The following is a 17,493-nucleotide window of genomic DNA, read 5'->3' as shown; positions in this document are numbered from 1 at the left end:
CAGCCAAACACTTGTACCAGAAAGACCTCCTCCTGGGATGAGATAACCCTTTCTGGGTGAGCTGTGTGTAACAAACACACTTTGGTTCCAGTCATTGTAGACTATTGTGAACATGGCTTCGCACACATCCCACCAGCTCCCAGGTTTCTGTGTCTGGCATTTTTCATTTTCTTACCACCCAGTAAGTTTTCCCAGTGTAAGCCACATGGAACTTGGCACTGTTCAAATGAAGAATTATTGTGAACTGATCCAGTATCCAAGATTATTTTTTACAAAGATGAAATATCAGGGGAAAATTTATTTCTTTATTTCAAGTTCTAGACACACACACACACACACACACACACACACACAATCTAGATTCCACATATAAGAGATATAAGATATCATGTGGTATTTATGTTTCTGTGTTTGGCTTAATCTGCTTAACATCATGATCCATTCATTTTTCTTTTAAACCCTCCATCCTCAGGTGATGCTGATTTATTAGAATGTGTGTGTGAGGGGAAAGGTTTCCCCGATGGTAGTGTATAGCTCTGAAGGAAAGGTATTTTGGCAGTCTGGACCCAAGAAATAGCCCAAAGTTACAGTTTACAACAAACCTCACAGAAGAGTTTAATTGGGAGGGCCACAAGCAGGTGGCTAACTCCGCTGCTTACAGTTTATTCAGGGGTTTGAGGAGTCGGGTGAGGTTCCAGGGTGGTGATTTTTCTGGGTGGAGATTTATAGCCAAGCCCAGGGACTGGTGGGGGTTCAGGCTGTGTTCCTTCTGATACTGTTGTCAAGTTGTCTCCCGGATTAACCCTTCAGTATTTCATGCTGTAGGGACCACCTCTGTGTCATTATTACTCATGCTAGGATTCAAAACAGTTTCCAATATGCAACTATGGCTATTATTCTGAAACTCTTAAAATGAATATGCTAACAAAATGAGTCCAAAGTCACTGCCACACTGACAATGTCTTCACAAGGTCCTTTTCTGTCTGCTCTCTCCTATACCTCTGCACTGCATTTCACTCCACGTTGGTTTTGTTATTTGAAACACTTAACATCGTACCTATTAGGTTTCATTTTCACATTGTCAAACACAATTCCTTGTTGTTAACTCTGCCTTAGTTCTTCTCCAACTGCTTTCTCTGCTTTCCTCATTGGACACCTGCCCCACATACCTTCTTCCTGTTGGTTTATATGTCACAGGTATCTTTTGGCTCACCTTGTATCCATGCCTCTTTCTTTTTCTGCCACGGGCTTCATGCTAGTGCTCTAGGCTATCCCTGCACATACCTCTACTTATGTGAATACATAAATATACACATAATGCAAGGAAAAATATTTGACAACAGGAAACACTTGCCTTTCTGAATCACCTTAATATATTTTCTGGATTTATCTACTTTCCTGAAATTTTATAATTTTATTCTTCCTTATAGCTAAACACAACTGCATTATGTCTGCGTTTCATATTCATTATCAATTTATCTGTTGATAGATATCTATGGTGGTTCCATTTTGTTGCGACTGTGAGCAGAGCATCAGTAACACAGATGGCCTAGTATTAATTCACTTGTAATTGTGTGGGTGTGTATCATTCACATAATATCACACGTTCCTGGAGGGCAATTACCCACCATGATTCTATTGATATGTATAAGTTGCATGGATTTTTAATTAAATAAATAATTAATACTGTCTTGAACCTTTGATTGTCTGATACTTTTGATGAAGTATATCTTTGCAATGAATAATGAGTTTCCCCTATGAACTTCTAAAAGATAATGGTAGTGGAAAGCAGAAGAAAAAATAAAGTTCTTACTCTGGAAATGTTTATATAGAGCTCCAAATATTGGGATGAATTTTTGGGCTAATGTTTCCTTTGATTACTAGTCATGTTGGTAATAACCACCTGACCAAATTGTTTCAGACTTCCATGGCTAGTCTCAGGGCTTTCTCAACCAATTTTCAGACGGCGCTAAAATTAGGCTCTTTAAAATGAAGGTGAACACGCTCCCTCCAAATCTATCCTCACGCTGAAGATAAAACACAAGCTCTATTATGGTCTTCATCTGCACAAAGAAATTTAGACTTAAGAAGATTTGGTTAATATGAAATGGATGTTTCAGTAATAGAACAGATAATTATGAAAGCCAAACATGAAAATGTCAGAGCTACAGTGTAGTTAATTCTGTTGAAAACGTGCAAAGTGATTCATCTACTCCCTAGGAAGATGTACTGTGCTTGTATTTGAAGTTATTTTCAAATCACATAGTTTAGAAGCTGCAGTTCAGTGATTTCAGATTACAATGAACTTCTCACAACCTATTCATTTTTAGTGTATGCATTGGATCAAAAAATATCCATTTGTGATCATATTTTCTTGGCATGGAAGGACACATTCACACAGAAATCAGAAGCCAAAACTATGCAATCTATTCAGTTAATGTTAAATTTCTGTTAGGAATTTTCACATTTCTTTAATATTATATAAATATGATTTTATCTTCATGCCTTAGATCTGAACGAAAAATCAAATTATTCCACAAAATACTTCATTCTGACCAAGTAGCAGAAAACTATAAGGTTATATTCCCAGATGGAAATATAAATGAGCTTAAAATCACCATAGACTCATATAAAGGAATAGAAAAACACTTTGCAGACAGGCTGCCCGGGTTTAACATCTAACCATTCATCTGCAATTGAATGGAATGGGATCCATGCTCACTTATTTCGTCATTCAAGGAAAGAGAATAAGGACAGCAACCATTCAAAAGACTGTTATACATGGGAGCACAGTAACTACTTTAACAAAATGTGTAGTTCACAGAAAATGTAGAAAATATACGTTAGTTCTCAATACCTAAAATATGATCAGCTTAAAAGTTTAAGCAATCAAGTCTCTGACTGAGTGATTATGTGTTCTGGTGTCAGGTTGTCTGAATAGTGCTTATCTAAAAATCTTTAAGGAACATCTCCTCTATACAAATATACAAATAATTGCTTATTTTACTTTGTTCAACGTATTTTCCTCTTTCTATCTAACATATTTTCTAGGAGTGGAGCTCATGAAATAAGTAACTCCTTTCAATGTTCTGAGCCCACATGCATTCATCAATTCATATAAATCTAAAGAAAATTTCCCACTGCTAATGTACATAAAACAGGAAACATCAGAAGCAGGCTTACATACCCATTGACTGGATCTACCACAATTGCTCTTGGATGAGACATTTCTCCCTCCAGCAGAGTTTTCCGGCTCTGAGAAGCTTTTTCCAGCCTGGCCACATTAATGGTTTTTCTGTGACCATCATTGGTCCAATAAAGGTTATTTCCAATCCAGTCCACTGCAATACCTTCTACATTATCCAGATCTGTAAAAATGTAAGAGCAAGAAAAAAGTAATCATATAATCAGTCAAATAATCTTTCACCACTACTGATTTATTTAATGAAGTATCACACAGAATGAAAGAGAGAAAGAAAGAAAGAAAGAATAAAGAGAATGAAAGAAATGAAAAGTGAAAATAAATTGTAACGCAAGATCTTTGTTGTGTGATTTTCTATATAGCCATTTTTAGAGTTTTTTCAATTTAATTTAAATACCTTGTCATGCAAATAATAGACCTGTTATCATCATAGGGATTACAGTGTTAGGCATGTTCACAAACTAATCACAAGCTATTTTAACCGTACACCAGAATGTTGCAACCAAGAAAGTTGTCTATGGAATAATACAAAACACAAATCAAAGGAAAATAGAAGCCTAAAATATGAGTGTGTAAGTATGAACAGAAATTTCAAAGAACATCTGCAATACTTCTGTTTATTTGACATTTTTTGTTGATGATTTTATACATTTCATATCAGTTCTGATGAAATCCACTTCTATTTCCTCCTCTCAATTCCTCCACTATCCTCCTCATGTGCTCACTCTTTTAAAACCCACTCTGTGCTGCCTGTATTTTCATTTTAAGGACACTGTGTGTATTTCTGTAAGGTACAGGAAATAACCTAAAAGAAATAGTGATAAGAAACTTAATGGTTCATCTGATCCAAACCTTCAGTTTTCCAAAAAGGAAAGTCAGCATTTCAAAGCAAACTCATGTGCTTATGGCTTACTATCCAAGAAGCTTCAGAATACCAGAACAACTTCACAGGTATATTGTGCCTATGTTCAGAAGGATGTTTAATTTTGTCCATACTTCATGGATGTTTAATTTGTCTGAGCACTTGCCTATTCTAACATAGTGGAGAATAGCTGTTTGTTCTTTTCTATTTATCGTGTTTTATGGGTGAATTTTACAATGATATTTTATTTGAAATCAATTTCAGTAAAAACAAGTCAAGATGGAAAATCTAGTTTTTAAATTTTTACTGTGGCTTTGTGACTTGTAACTTTTTATTTTATCACAAGACACAGTCACTATAATTCTATAAATAGAAATTTCTTTACTTGCACTATAAATCTATCTAAAGAGATAATCTATCTAAAGATGATTTCTCTAAAAAGAAAAGCAATCATCATGCTTTCTCTTTGGTTATAATCAGGGGCAAATAGTTCCTGCTCCTGTCCTGAGGTCCTAAACTGGGGTCAACCAACAATGAGGCCTGCACAGAGGTTATAATTGAGCTACTGCAGGGATCTCTAGCTGTACTGCCTGATATAGAGCAACTTCTTGGAGCATGTTAGCCATTATCAATTTATCACCACGTAAGAAAAATATGTATGTGAATGGCCTGGGTATCTTACATTTTTATCTCTTAAAACTCTTAACTCAGTAGCATTTTTTTATGCTGTACCAGTGGCCCTCTTCAAATGGAAATAGCATATATTATCATTCAGGAATACATACTACTGGTAATAAGATGGAATTGATATCAAAGAGGCACGATTTGAAAGGAGCTGCTGCCTAATTGCTTCATTTTAGTTTTGAAAACTTAACTGTAACTTACAAGTGATTAGGAATACAATGGTGGTGAATCACACTGTCCCTTCCCATCTAGCCCAAGAACTAAGGAAGATACTGACCTGATCTTTTCTACAATGCCCTAATGCTTAAATATGAGCACAAGGATAATTCTTACTTCACAACATGTTTTCAAAGATTGAATGAATATATATGTGAAATTTTATTTATTTATTTACATTTATTTTCTATTTCTTCATTTTTTTCTTTATTTTTGAGAATATAACTTAAAAGAATGTCTAGTATGTAGTAAGTTCTGCATAAAGTATATTTGTTACTATAATATTCTAGGATTTCCTTTAGTTAGCTAGCCTATTAAGATAATGAGATTCCAAACCACAACACCAGCAGAAGACTCCTGCTCCAGTGGAGGCTAAGCAAGTACTAGGAACCCCAGAGGCCACATTGGTACCTGGAGCCCCTGAAGCCTTGCCAGTATCCAGAACCCAAAGCTCCAGAAGCAACACTAACACACAAAGATCTCAGAGGTAATAGAGGCCTCCAAAGGAACAGCAGAGACCTCCTACAGGACCGGAAGAGCTGCTATTCACCAGAACTGTGAACACTCAGTCAAGAACACAGAGAGGAAACAGAAACCAAGGGGAAAATCTCTATTCAGCAAATACAAACTCAGAAATCATCACTTGAATGTATAACTACCTCAAACCCAGGTGCCTAGAGGCCAGGATAAGAACACAGTCAACCAGAACCAGGTCAGTCTGACACCATAAGAGCCCAGCTATCCTACTAAAGCAAGCCCTGGATTTTCCAACATAGCTAAAGCACAAGAAAATAATCTTAAAACCAATTTTAAGAAGATGATAAAGGCCTTAAAAGGGAATTGAATAAATCCCTTAAAGATATCCAAGAAAAGAAAAACATGTGAAAGAAATGAAATAAACTATGAAAATTGAAATAGAAGAAATAAAATAAACAAAGAAAAATCCCAAGCTAGAAGAGTCTTGGATATGGAAAATCTAGGTAAGCAGACAGGAGTCACGGCTGAAAACCTCATCAACAAATTACAAGAGATGGAAAAGACAATCAAGCATTGAAATATAATAGAAGAAATTCCTACATAAGTCAAAAATTTTTAAATATAAAAGTTCCTGACACAAAACATGTAGGAAATCTGGGATACTATGGAAGAACCAAACCTAAGAATATTAGAAATAGAAGAAGGAAAAACTCATAGGTCCAGAAAATATTTTCAGCAAAAATCATAGGAAAAAATTTTCTAACCTAAAGAAAGAAATACTGATAAATGTACAAGAAGTTTGAAGTTTCCAGGACACTAAGACCAAAAAAAAAAAAAAAAAACTAAAGTAAACTAAAATAAAAATAAAAAGTCTCCCTGCCACATAGTAATCAAAACACTAAATTTGTAGACAAAGAAAGAATACTAAAAGATACAAGGGAAATGTGCAAGTAGCACTTAAGAGAGACCAATTAGTATCACACTGCCTTCTCAATGGAGACATTAAAAGCTAAAAAGGCCTGGACACATGTCTTGTATGTGCTAAGAGATCTACAGGCTACTATACTCAGTAAAACCTTCAATCAGCATAAATTGAGAAGACAAGATATCCCATGAAAAGTCAAATTTAAGTACTATGTATTCACAAATCCAGCCTTACAGTAGGTACTAGAATAAAAACTACAAACAAAAGAGGTTCACTACATCTCTAAAAACACAGGAAATAAATAATTTACATCAGAAAGCCAAAAGAAAAGAAATGTGTACACACACACACACACACACACACACACACACACAAACTACAACTACCACTACCAATAATAAAATAACAGGAATTAAGATTTATTAGTCATTGATACATCTTAAAATGGTGGACTCAATTCCCTCCTAAAAGATACAGACTAACAAAGTGGATGCAAAAACAGGATCCATTCTTCTGCTACATACAACAAACATACCTTACCATCAAAGTTGGACACTACCTCGAAGTAAAGGGTTGGCAAAATACATTCCAATTGTGGTTGTTTCAATATGCTTGGCCTATGGGAAGTAGCACTATTAGAAAGTATGGCACTAGTGGAGGAGGTGTACCCTTGTTAGGGGAAGTGTGTCACTGTGGAGGTATGGCTTTGAGGTATCATATATATGCTCAAGTCTGGCAGAGGGACACAGACCATTGTCCTGACTGCCTTTGAATCATGATATAAAACTTTTGGCTCTTGCAGTACCATGTTTGATTGGATATCTGTCATGTTTCCCACTGTGATGATCATGGACTGAACCTCTGAAACTGTAAGTCAGCCACAATTAAAATGTTATCTTGGTTATTTTGTCTCTTCACAGTATTGAAACCCTAACGAAAACTGAAGTTGGTACCAGGGACTACAGTATTGATGTGACAGGCCTGACCATGTTTTCATTTGAAGGAATGTCACTTGGAGAATTTGGATTGGGAAAGCAGTTAAATGTTTTAATTGGAGCTTAATGATATACTAGTTGAAGCCTGGAAGACTCTTAGCCTCCATTACAGGCTTGATCTCATCCAAAGAACTGAAACCCTTAAGAAAAGAAATCGAGTTCTCCAGAGAAACATGACTATGCTTCCAGACTGACTTGAACTATACTGTGGACTCATTCCTACCAAAAAAAAAACCTTACCAGACTCTACAATCATATGATACAATTCCACAAAATGACTCTTCCCTACACCCCTTTCTTTCATTTCTGTCTTATTACTCTAGAGAGAACAACATCCTTACCAATTCTGCAATCAGAAAATAATTTCAATTATTATCTAGATATAATAACAGACTTCCCACTCATTCATTTCAGTTGACACACCAAGAAACATAGTTTACGCAGAACAATGTAACTTCTAATTCAATAATCCTCTAGAGATTCCCGGTGCTTACAAATCCCATTTTGTATAATACATTTAAGAACTTCTGGATAACATCAGAGACCTGCTTATAAATAAGGAGAAAAGTCATTATAATGAAGACCTTTTTATTACCCAATTTAGTCTTTTTTTTCCAAGAGAGAACAGAGTTAAAATCCTGTCATCTACTTAAATTCAAAATAGCAAAACTATTTTTGCATACTCATTTTACTTTCACACCTAGATCATGATTTATAAAAATATAATACTTTGGAGCCCTGCACATGAATAGGAAATTGCTTATCTATCTCATATTAAATTGGAGAGGCAGAGCTAGCAGTACGTGCTGCAACACTGTTTCATAGACAAGCTTCCACATGTATTTCCTAATAAGGTTTAGGTTTTTGTGTTTGGATATGTAAACATTAAAAATCCAATTGTGTCACTGCAACTGGTAATTTTTATCTCAAATATCAATAGATTAAAGAGGAAAAATGCATTATATAGGATATCTCTATCCTATAATAGAGGACACAATAGTATACTGTTCAATAAACCGTAGGTGTCATTATATTCTGAGTTTGGATTACCAGCAGGAAATTGCAATATTCACCACATCTTATAATTACTATGACAAGGACAATATATATTATTTTAGATGTCCATGTAGCTGGTGATTGACTAACTACCAAATTAAATTAAACAAAAGTACACTTGTTTTAGAATCACATAAATACTGAGAGGGAAGGGACAGTCGAAATACACATGTAAATTATGTGTAAATGTGATAGGTGAGAAAAAATCCTTTAGCAGTTCACCTTGCAAAAGCCTTCATAGGCATCTAATAAAAACATATACTAACAACACTGTGTTCACAGATAGTCTTTTTAAAAAAGCAGCAAATAGGAACAAAATTAATTACAAGATTAGCAAGCAGCTTACTATTAATTCTGTATTTTAATGATGAAAGCTGCTGAAGAGCTGTATATATAACTTCTACATTAAATCCTGTGAATGACTTTACCATTTACCCAAAAGTCAGCACGGAAAGCTTAGACATGGGACTAATGTCCAGTGTAGCCCCTCCACTTCCTGTGCAAGTTTGAACACAGAATTGTAGAAGAAAAATGACTCGCAGAGGCAAAAGTCCACTTGGAGTTAAAATAAATTCTATAGTTAAAATTTTAAGTTGGAAAAATGTGGACTGAGAAATAAAAGGGCTTGAATCTGGATCTGAGGTAACAAAGCTGATCCTATAAAAGGAAAGTAGGGATTTGGAGTCCATGTCTGTAGACAGGCTGGTTGTCTTCAAAGAAGCCCTGAAAGACAAATGTAAGGCAACACGGCCTTTCATATAGCCTTTCTTCTGGTGAAAATGATTTGAGCACACTAAACTACCAGCAAGGGGGCTTATAAAAGGCACCCACTTATTATAGAAAGGAGACATCTAAGACCACCCTAAGACAAAGAGATAAATGAAGAAAAACTGGAGCCACATCTAGAAAACTGTGATAAGAGTTCAACTATCCATACACACGATAAAAGGCTGATGATAAACTACAAGCTGCTCATGGAAAAATAAAAAAGCAAGAGTGCAGGATTTAATTAGTGGCTAGCAGATCCAGATGACGCCTACAGAGTCAGCCAAGGCAGGCATCCAGCAGATGGGTCAACAGATGACTCCAGAAATCAGGCACACAAGGAGCTTCAGAGCATCACCATTCCCTTAATTGAACAAGCAATATATGAATAGTACTTAATTGTCTCCCTGTTTGAGCCAGAGGAAATGCATAGAGTGTGCAACCCCTTCATCAGATTAACTTTTCTATACATAATGAATTAGTCAATCTCAGTAGAAATTACCTCAGTCTTACTGCATTTCCCTCTCCAAGTCTCTTCCTGTTACTCCTGTCAGTATTAGAACACGCTTTGGCTTATTCTTGCTTATGTAAAGCTCTGTCTACAATGAAGCTGCTCGTTAAAGCTGACCCTTTCCTGTCTATGAACTCATTGACCCAGTGGAAGTATTATGAGACCATAAGTATTTGCGCCCTCCTCCTGACTTCTACCTGCTTGAGACAAAAAGTCTGCATTGCAATCAAATGGCCCCTTAAGTTTGCCAAATATGACACATCACTTCAATGGATGGCTTATAATCTATTAACTTATATGTGACAAATTCAGTAATATGTAAATTTTATTATATGATCACAGTGTGTGTATGTTTGTCTGCAGTGTGTGTGTAGGGGGTGTGTGTGTGTGTGTGTGTGTGTGTGTGTGTGTGTGTGTGTGTGTGTGTGTGTACCATGTACAGTGTTAGACAGCCCTGAACTGGAGTTATAGTAGGTCGTCAACCACCATGAGGGTACTCTGAATAGAGCCTAGGTTAACAGTAATTACTGCTCTTAACTGCTAAGTCATATATTTCTTCAGCTCCTGAAAACAAACTTTGATGACAGCTTTTGTTCCATTCAAAGGCCTAATGAGAGAAAACAGATAAGAAATGAAAAACAGAGTGAACTGATGAGTTCAATCAATCCTTCTTGGAGGAAAGAAAAGAAGCTTAAGATTATAGCTTACGTGTTGATGTCCAACTAGACTAAATCTACTTTGCAATTATAATGCCACACTCTTAGGAAGTAGGCACATTTCCTGTTATATAGCCAAATTCTTGGATAGAATAATTGATAATTATTTCAATCCCTTTATTTTTTGTGGATGCAGTGAATTTTATTGATGGTATACAAGAGAGTAGGGAGGGTTCCCTCATGTTATTACGGGGGTCTGGGATAGAAATTGTGAGGGAGATGCTCAGTGTTGGGGGCCAAGTTGGGACAGGGACTCCTTTAGCAATAAGAGGTCTCTCTCTTGCTCTCAGTGTCCTTGCTGGGGTAGGTGGTCCAGAATTTCTTACTCCTTGGAGGCCATGTAGTCCATGAGGTCCACACCCTGTTGCTGTATCTCTATTCATTGTCATACCAGGAAATGAGCTTTACAAACTTGTCATTGAAAGCAATGCCAGTCCCAGCACCAAAGATGGAAGAGGGGGAATTCTTGTTGACTTTGCAGGAGATAACCTGGTCCTCAGTGTAGCCCAAGATGCCCTTTAATGGGTCCTTAGATGCCTGCTTCACCACCTTCTTGATGTCATTGTACTTGGAAGGTTTTTTTAGGCAGCATGTCAGATCCTGGGAAAACACTGGCAGATTGATGTTTAAAAATAAACATAAGTTATGTATATGACTAACATAAAGGCATGTCAGATCCTTTAGTTTAGTCATACATATAACTGATATATATTTTTAAACATGTATCTACCAGTGTTTCCTCTGGATTCAAAACTTGTTGGGGCTGCCAATGTGGCTCAGTGGATAAAGTCAATTTCTGGCAAATCTGATCGTATGAGTTCAATCTCCATGTGCCACATACTGGCAGGAGACAACTCTGACAGTGGTCCTCTGAAATCTACATGGGAACTGTGGCACAGACCTTCATACACACACACACACACACACACACACACACACACACACACACACACACAGAGAGAGAGAGAGAGAGAGAGAGAGAGAGAATTAAGTAAATTCATGTAACTTAAAAAAAACTTTATAGTTATGTAATACAATCTCACAAATATTGGTTTAATGAATGAAGAAATGCATGAATGCCTTACATCACTTCATGAATAATTATCTTGCCTTGTAATGACTGTCCAGTCATTTATCACTTGACTCCATCACAAACTCTGAGATATAAAATCTTCATCTATATTATACTACTGTTTGCTAACTGGTAGAGTGTATTTAAATACACTTGGTCAGCCTGGTGTGGTGGGACATGCCTTTTATCTCAATGCTTGGGAGGCAGAGGTCGACTGCCCTCTGAGTTCGAGACCACCCTGGTCTACAGAAAAACATCCAGGACAGATAGAGCTGCATAGAAAAATCTTGTCTGAAAAAAAAAATGTGGTGTCTTAGTTAGGGTTTCTATTGCTGAGATGAGATGAAACTCCATGTCCAAAAATCAAGTTGATGAGAAAAAGTTTTATTTGGCTTACACTTCCACATTACTGTTCATTATGGAAGAAAGTCTGGAGCGATAATTTAACAGGGCAGAATGCTGGGGCAGGATCTGTAATAAACACCATGGAGAGGTGCAGCTTACTGGCTTGCTTCAAACAAACAAAAAGCAAAACAGAACAAACAAAAACAAAAAAAATCCCAGCAACACAGCAAAAACAAGCATCCTACACACATATATAGTCAATAGTATTAGAGAGGAAATATTTTCCTTATTTTCCATTGGGCTTTAATTTTAATCTTTTAGTATGTATAACAATGAAGCTTACTACTTGCTAGCAATTGCCCTGAATGAACACCACAACCATGGAAACTCTTACAAAAAAAAAAAAAGATTTAATTGGGGGTGGCTTACAACTTGAGATTTAGACCATTATCATGGTAGGAAACATGGTGGCATGCAGGCAAACATGGTTCTGGAGAGGCAGCTGGATGTTGTACAACCGGATCCACTGGCAGCAGTAAGAGACAATGCCAGACTGGTCCTGGTTTGAGCATTTGAGAGGCCAAAGTCCACCCCTACTGACACACTTCTTTCAACAAAGCCATATTCACTCCAATGAGGTCACACTTCCCAATAGTGTCACTCCCTTTAAATTGATCTTGCTATGGCAGCCATTTCTATTTAACGACCACAGCAATGTTTGCCTATTTTTCTACTTTTTCTATTTAAGTAATTTTTGATTTTAATTACGTATTTGTGTGTCCATTTATGTATTTGGGCACATGAGTACTGTTCCCACCGAAGTCAATGGATGGTATTGGGTTCCTTTAACCTATTGTTATAGATTATTGTAAGCTGTTCAACCTGTATTCTGGGACCAAAACTTGGGATTTTTGAAGGAGTTGTATAAACTCTTAATTTGTGAGCTTTTTCTCTATTCTCTACATATTCCTATATGCAAATTTCATGATCTTAGCACTAGGTAATGTTTTTTTTTTATTCAATTACATTTCCTTCACTTTTTTATTCTCTATATCTTTTCACTTCCTATATATAAGACCAAGAAAAAATCTATTTACTATACAATTTTCTTAATATTTTTCTCAACATATTCTGTTCGTTAAGTTACCTCAGCACTACATTTGTACTACATTCCAAACACCATCTACCAAACTGAAGAATGTCCTGAAGTATGGGCATTTCAATTTCTCATTTTTTTTTCAGAAAAAGATGACAAGATATTTAAAAATATGAAAGGAAATACTTATACTATTAGCATCAGACAGCATTTATTATCCTGTTAAATATTTATAATGAAGAAGAAATTTACAAAAAATGAAAACAGAATAAATGTAGTGGAAGGAAACAATGTTCATAGAATGACAGATAATATTCTTCATAAGGATAGCCTTCTCTGTCTGGAATATTAATGAATAACACTTGGTTATATATAGTGACTTATATAAACACACACACACATACACACACACGCACATCTTGCCTCTTGAAGTCATAATAATTATAAAAGTTTAGTCAATTTGCAAAATTGAAGAACATTATTTTCATAGATTGATAGCTTTTATCTGATATTTTATCTAATATTTACATTTATAATTCAAGAAACTGGTGAAATGTTTTGTTTAAAAACATTAATGTTGATGTGATAAACCACTTTGACTAAAAACAACTTGGGAGAAAAGAGTTTATTTGACTTCCACTTCTATGTCATCTTCAGGGGAAAAGAGGACAGGAATTTAAAGCAGCTACTGAAGTAGAGACCACAATGCAACTATGTTTGCTGGCTTGTTATTGAGAGTTGCTCAACTTGCATTCTTATGCAAGCCAGAAGCACAACACCAGGGGTAGGCACCATACACAGTTGATTGAGTCCAATCATTAATCAGGAAAGTGCCCCACAGAAAAGAACGTGCCTGTTTAAAGGTGACTGTAGTTTTGTAGTTTGTGTGAAGTTGACAACATCTAGTGTGCAAATCTGAAGAGATCTGCCAGAAAGCAAAATAATTGCTCTGAAAACCCAGGCATGGTGGTACGTGCTGATGTGTGCAGTACTGGCGAGGCTAAGACAGATGAATTTCTAAGGCTTGCTGACCAGCTGACCAAGCTTAATATGTGTACTTCAAGGCAAGTTAGAGATCCTATCTCAAAAGCAAGATGAGAGCAGGGTAATGAGAAATGACAATAGACATTGTTAGTAACTTCTACATGACTACACATACACACACACACACACACAGATACACATACGCACACACACACACACACACACACACACACACAGAGTGGCCATATAAGCTCTTATAAAATTGTAATTCAACATCTTTCTTTCAAGATGTTTTAGAATAAGTGAATTATGGAGTACAATCTCATGTTTCCTCATTCATCTGAACTTTGTAATATGCAAGTTTGTTTCAAACTAAGATGCTGTGAGGAGCAAAATAATTATGAATGCTCAAGTTAAAACAGAATTCATGTAAAATAAATGGTCGATATTAGGATTATTTACTCGAATATTATGCACAACTTAAATCTTCCTCAATGGTAGAGGGCATATGAAAACACTGGATTTTCTTATATTTTCTCAAATCAATTATCAGGCTTTTATCTATGGATATGGAGAAGGTCATTTTCTTGTGTTAACTTAGCGATCTATAGTTAGTAAGCTACTGAAGATCTCTCTGCGCCCATGTTGGAGCATACTCCCAAATTCTTTTGAACTTTTTCTAACACTATCTGTCATAATCTATGCACACCATAATGTTTAGTGCTGTGCACATTCTGAATACTTTTACTTTAGGTAATCCTTAATATTTGTACTTGCTCATGATCTAAGACATAATTTTGGAATTTACATTTATAAACATTTCTGAATTTGATCCTACCTTTAAAAAGTTCCAAAACTTAATATTATAAGAGAAAATTTCCCTTCCCAAATATCTTTATTTTTTTTAGATTTGGGATAAGAAATAATATAGAAAGTAAAAGTCTGATTCTTCTTTTATTAACTGAAGTGGAAATATTCCAGTTCCATCTCTGAGTGCTTCTGGAAGGTATAATTAATGTCTGGTATGTGTGTTGAATGGATGCACCTAATTATTAAACTGCTTTAAGATTACCTTAAGCCTTTCCATACCATTTCTTCTTGTTTCTATTAATATTAATACAATTTTAGGAGAAGAGGTTTCTCTCTAAACTTCATTTCGAGTTTATTACACTATTGAAATTCCAGACTGTGGTTTCTGTTCTGTCAGACTTTTGTCATCAGCATTCCAAATTTGGATTACTCTTTACTTCTGAATACCGATGGCTTCCTTTTGGAGTTCTCAATGCTGAACTAAACTTTTGCTAAGAATAATTTTGCAGAAATTTCATGGATATAGAATGCAAAATGTTGTCTCCTTGCTTACCCTTACATAAAGTCATCAACTCATTGATTACCAACAATTCCTTACAACAAGGATACAGATTACTAAAATACAATGCTGTTTTCACATGGACATCATGCTCACCATCTTGAATGATTTATACTAGCTAAATGTTTTTATAAACCAAAAACATGTATTTTATTGTTAATAGGCATCATATTTTGAGATAGATTTTAACCATACTCTCTTGCACCATCTCTTTGAAAAACAGGGTTCTAATTTTTTATAATATAATATATAGAACATTTCTTGTTGTAGAGTGAGAATTTATACTTCTAATTTTACTTGGCCTGTTTAAGTGAGACCAAATAAGCTAGTTGAAAGCAAGTGACACATATTTGTGTCAACCAAATGCCTCCATTTTATAAACTATGAGTGTTGGAAAGTATCACCAGGGGGTATTATGCATTAAGAAGAATGAAGCTGGGTTTTCATACAATGGTAAGGTGAAGGAGATGAAAACAAGTTAAACATATCTCAAACTTGCTTTTCAAATTCCCATCTGCATTAGAGAATTTGAAGAATGGGCATTCAGTGCTCATTCGCACACAAGACGCTAAAAGCTACAGAGAACAGTGAAACACATAAAAGAGGGGAAGACCAGTGCTTTGCAAGAGCACAACATTCCTTGATTTTGAATAAAGAGGGATACATAGTACAATAGGAAGGGCCCCAGGTCTCTGAGAGAGGAACAGCAAGGCTCATGAAGTGTGTTCTGTGGCAAACATTTTTAAAAGCTAAAATAGGAAAGAATTGTTGAAAGTAAATGCAGTTTGATGTGCAAGTTTTGAGTCTCTAAGAACCCCAGGCACAAAGAATCCCTTCAACTGAGTTCACAGACAAAGACTAAAAGCAGAACAGGAAACCTTAGAGGGACCCCTTAGTGTCTCAAAGACAAGAAACTCAATCCATCCCTCAGACTCACTCAACTCATATACAAAAGAAAACAGCCGAAGTACTAGGGAAGGGTGAGAAGACCTTTCTACTCACTATGACAGGACAAAGAACAACCCTTTGTGAGGGGTACAGAAATAAAGTTATCTACAGTTGGCAAAGGAATAGGAAACCTCCCTGGAAGCAAGAAGATAAAAGGCTCAAAGGTGAGCAGCTATCAAGGAGGGTGGAAGTTGAGCCTTGTGTTCCTGAGGGGAGGTGGGTACTCTGCTGTACCTGCCAAAGCTCCCTACTTGTAGCAGGACAACACTAACTGAATGTTTGGAAAGGAGCAAGAAATACCAGCAAAAACAAACAAGCAGACAAACAAAAATGATAGATATTCATGGATGAGAAGTCACAAGCCCAGTGTCACCTAGTTTGGCCAAAGAAGTAGAAGTACAGAAATTCAGCTATAAACCCTCTGAAAGATTCTGAGCACAAACATAATTGACAGATATCATTCATAAGGGTCAAATGAGAAAGCTAGGCTAACTCCCTGACAGGCTTCAAATTGGTGGTTTCGGAGACTAGGCCTAAGAACTGGGCAAGGCCAGGCAAGCCTAGACAAGTCAATTACTAATAGAAAAACAAGCAAGCAAGCAAACAAACAAACAAACAAACAAACAAACAAAACCACAGGATCCAGCCTTCATGTCCTAGTAATGGTTCCGGAATGCCTAGAGACAGTGTAAGAGAAAGCTCATCTACCCCAGAGCTCCAATATGATTTAAATCAAGTCTATGAGCTTACTAGATTGTCTCTCTTAGTAATAGGAGATTCCAGCATGCTAGACTTTTGAAGAACAAAACATCCTTTGTGTTTGCATACTGTAATCATGGACACTTACCCAGATTTGTCTTATTTCTGCATTTTCTTATTTCTTTCCATTTTAAAGACAGAGAATCTTGTTCTAGATTGGCTTTAAAGTATATCAGCTGAGATTGTAAGCTTGTCCTATAACATTTGGCTAAGTAGTGATATAATTAATTTTAAAGCTACCCCAGAGTCATAAATGGGTCCGCTTACAATGTGATTAGTTCATAGAAATCCTTTTCTATTTCCTTACCACTCCCTATCAATGATGACAAAAGTGGAGATACGAAAAGTAGACATCAAGTTAAAAGACTGCAATGTCAATGACGGATGTAATGAGAGTCAGAGCACTAGGTGTTGAGCACTGGTCTGTTGCCATGTATTATAAGGCTAAGTACAAACTCCCATGGTCAAATTGCTCCAAATATCAAAGAGTCTACACTTTGACCAAAGTGAT

At 36.1% G+C, this 17,493-nt stretch overlaps 1 protein-coding gene across 1 annotated transcript in view; it reads right to left on the bottom strand.

The window, feature by feature from the left end:
* Window positions 1-17,493, bottom strand: part of LOC116900137 (low-density lipoprotein receptor-related protein 1B-like) — a 324,045-nt gene that overhangs the window by 38,105 nt on the left and 268,447 nt on the right. The window contains exon 9 of the mRNA XM_032901911.1: window positions 3,188-3,368. Within this exon, the coding sequence (XP_032757802.1) occupies window positions 3,188-3,368 (181 nt within the window). The remainder of the gene's footprint in view (window positions 1-3,187; window positions 3,369-17,493) is intronic.

The sequence above is a fragment of the Rattus rattus genome, chromosome 5 (assembly GCF_011064425.1).
Source record: "Rattus rattus isolate New Zealand chromosome 5, Rrattus_CSIRO_v1, whole genome shotgun sequence".
Taxonomy (NCBI): Eukaryota; Metazoa; Chordata; class Mammalia; order Rodentia; family Muridae; genus Rattus; species Rattus rattus.
The sequence above is the reverse complement of the archived record's forward strand: the minus strand, read 5'-3'. Positions and strand labels throughout refer to the sequence as shown.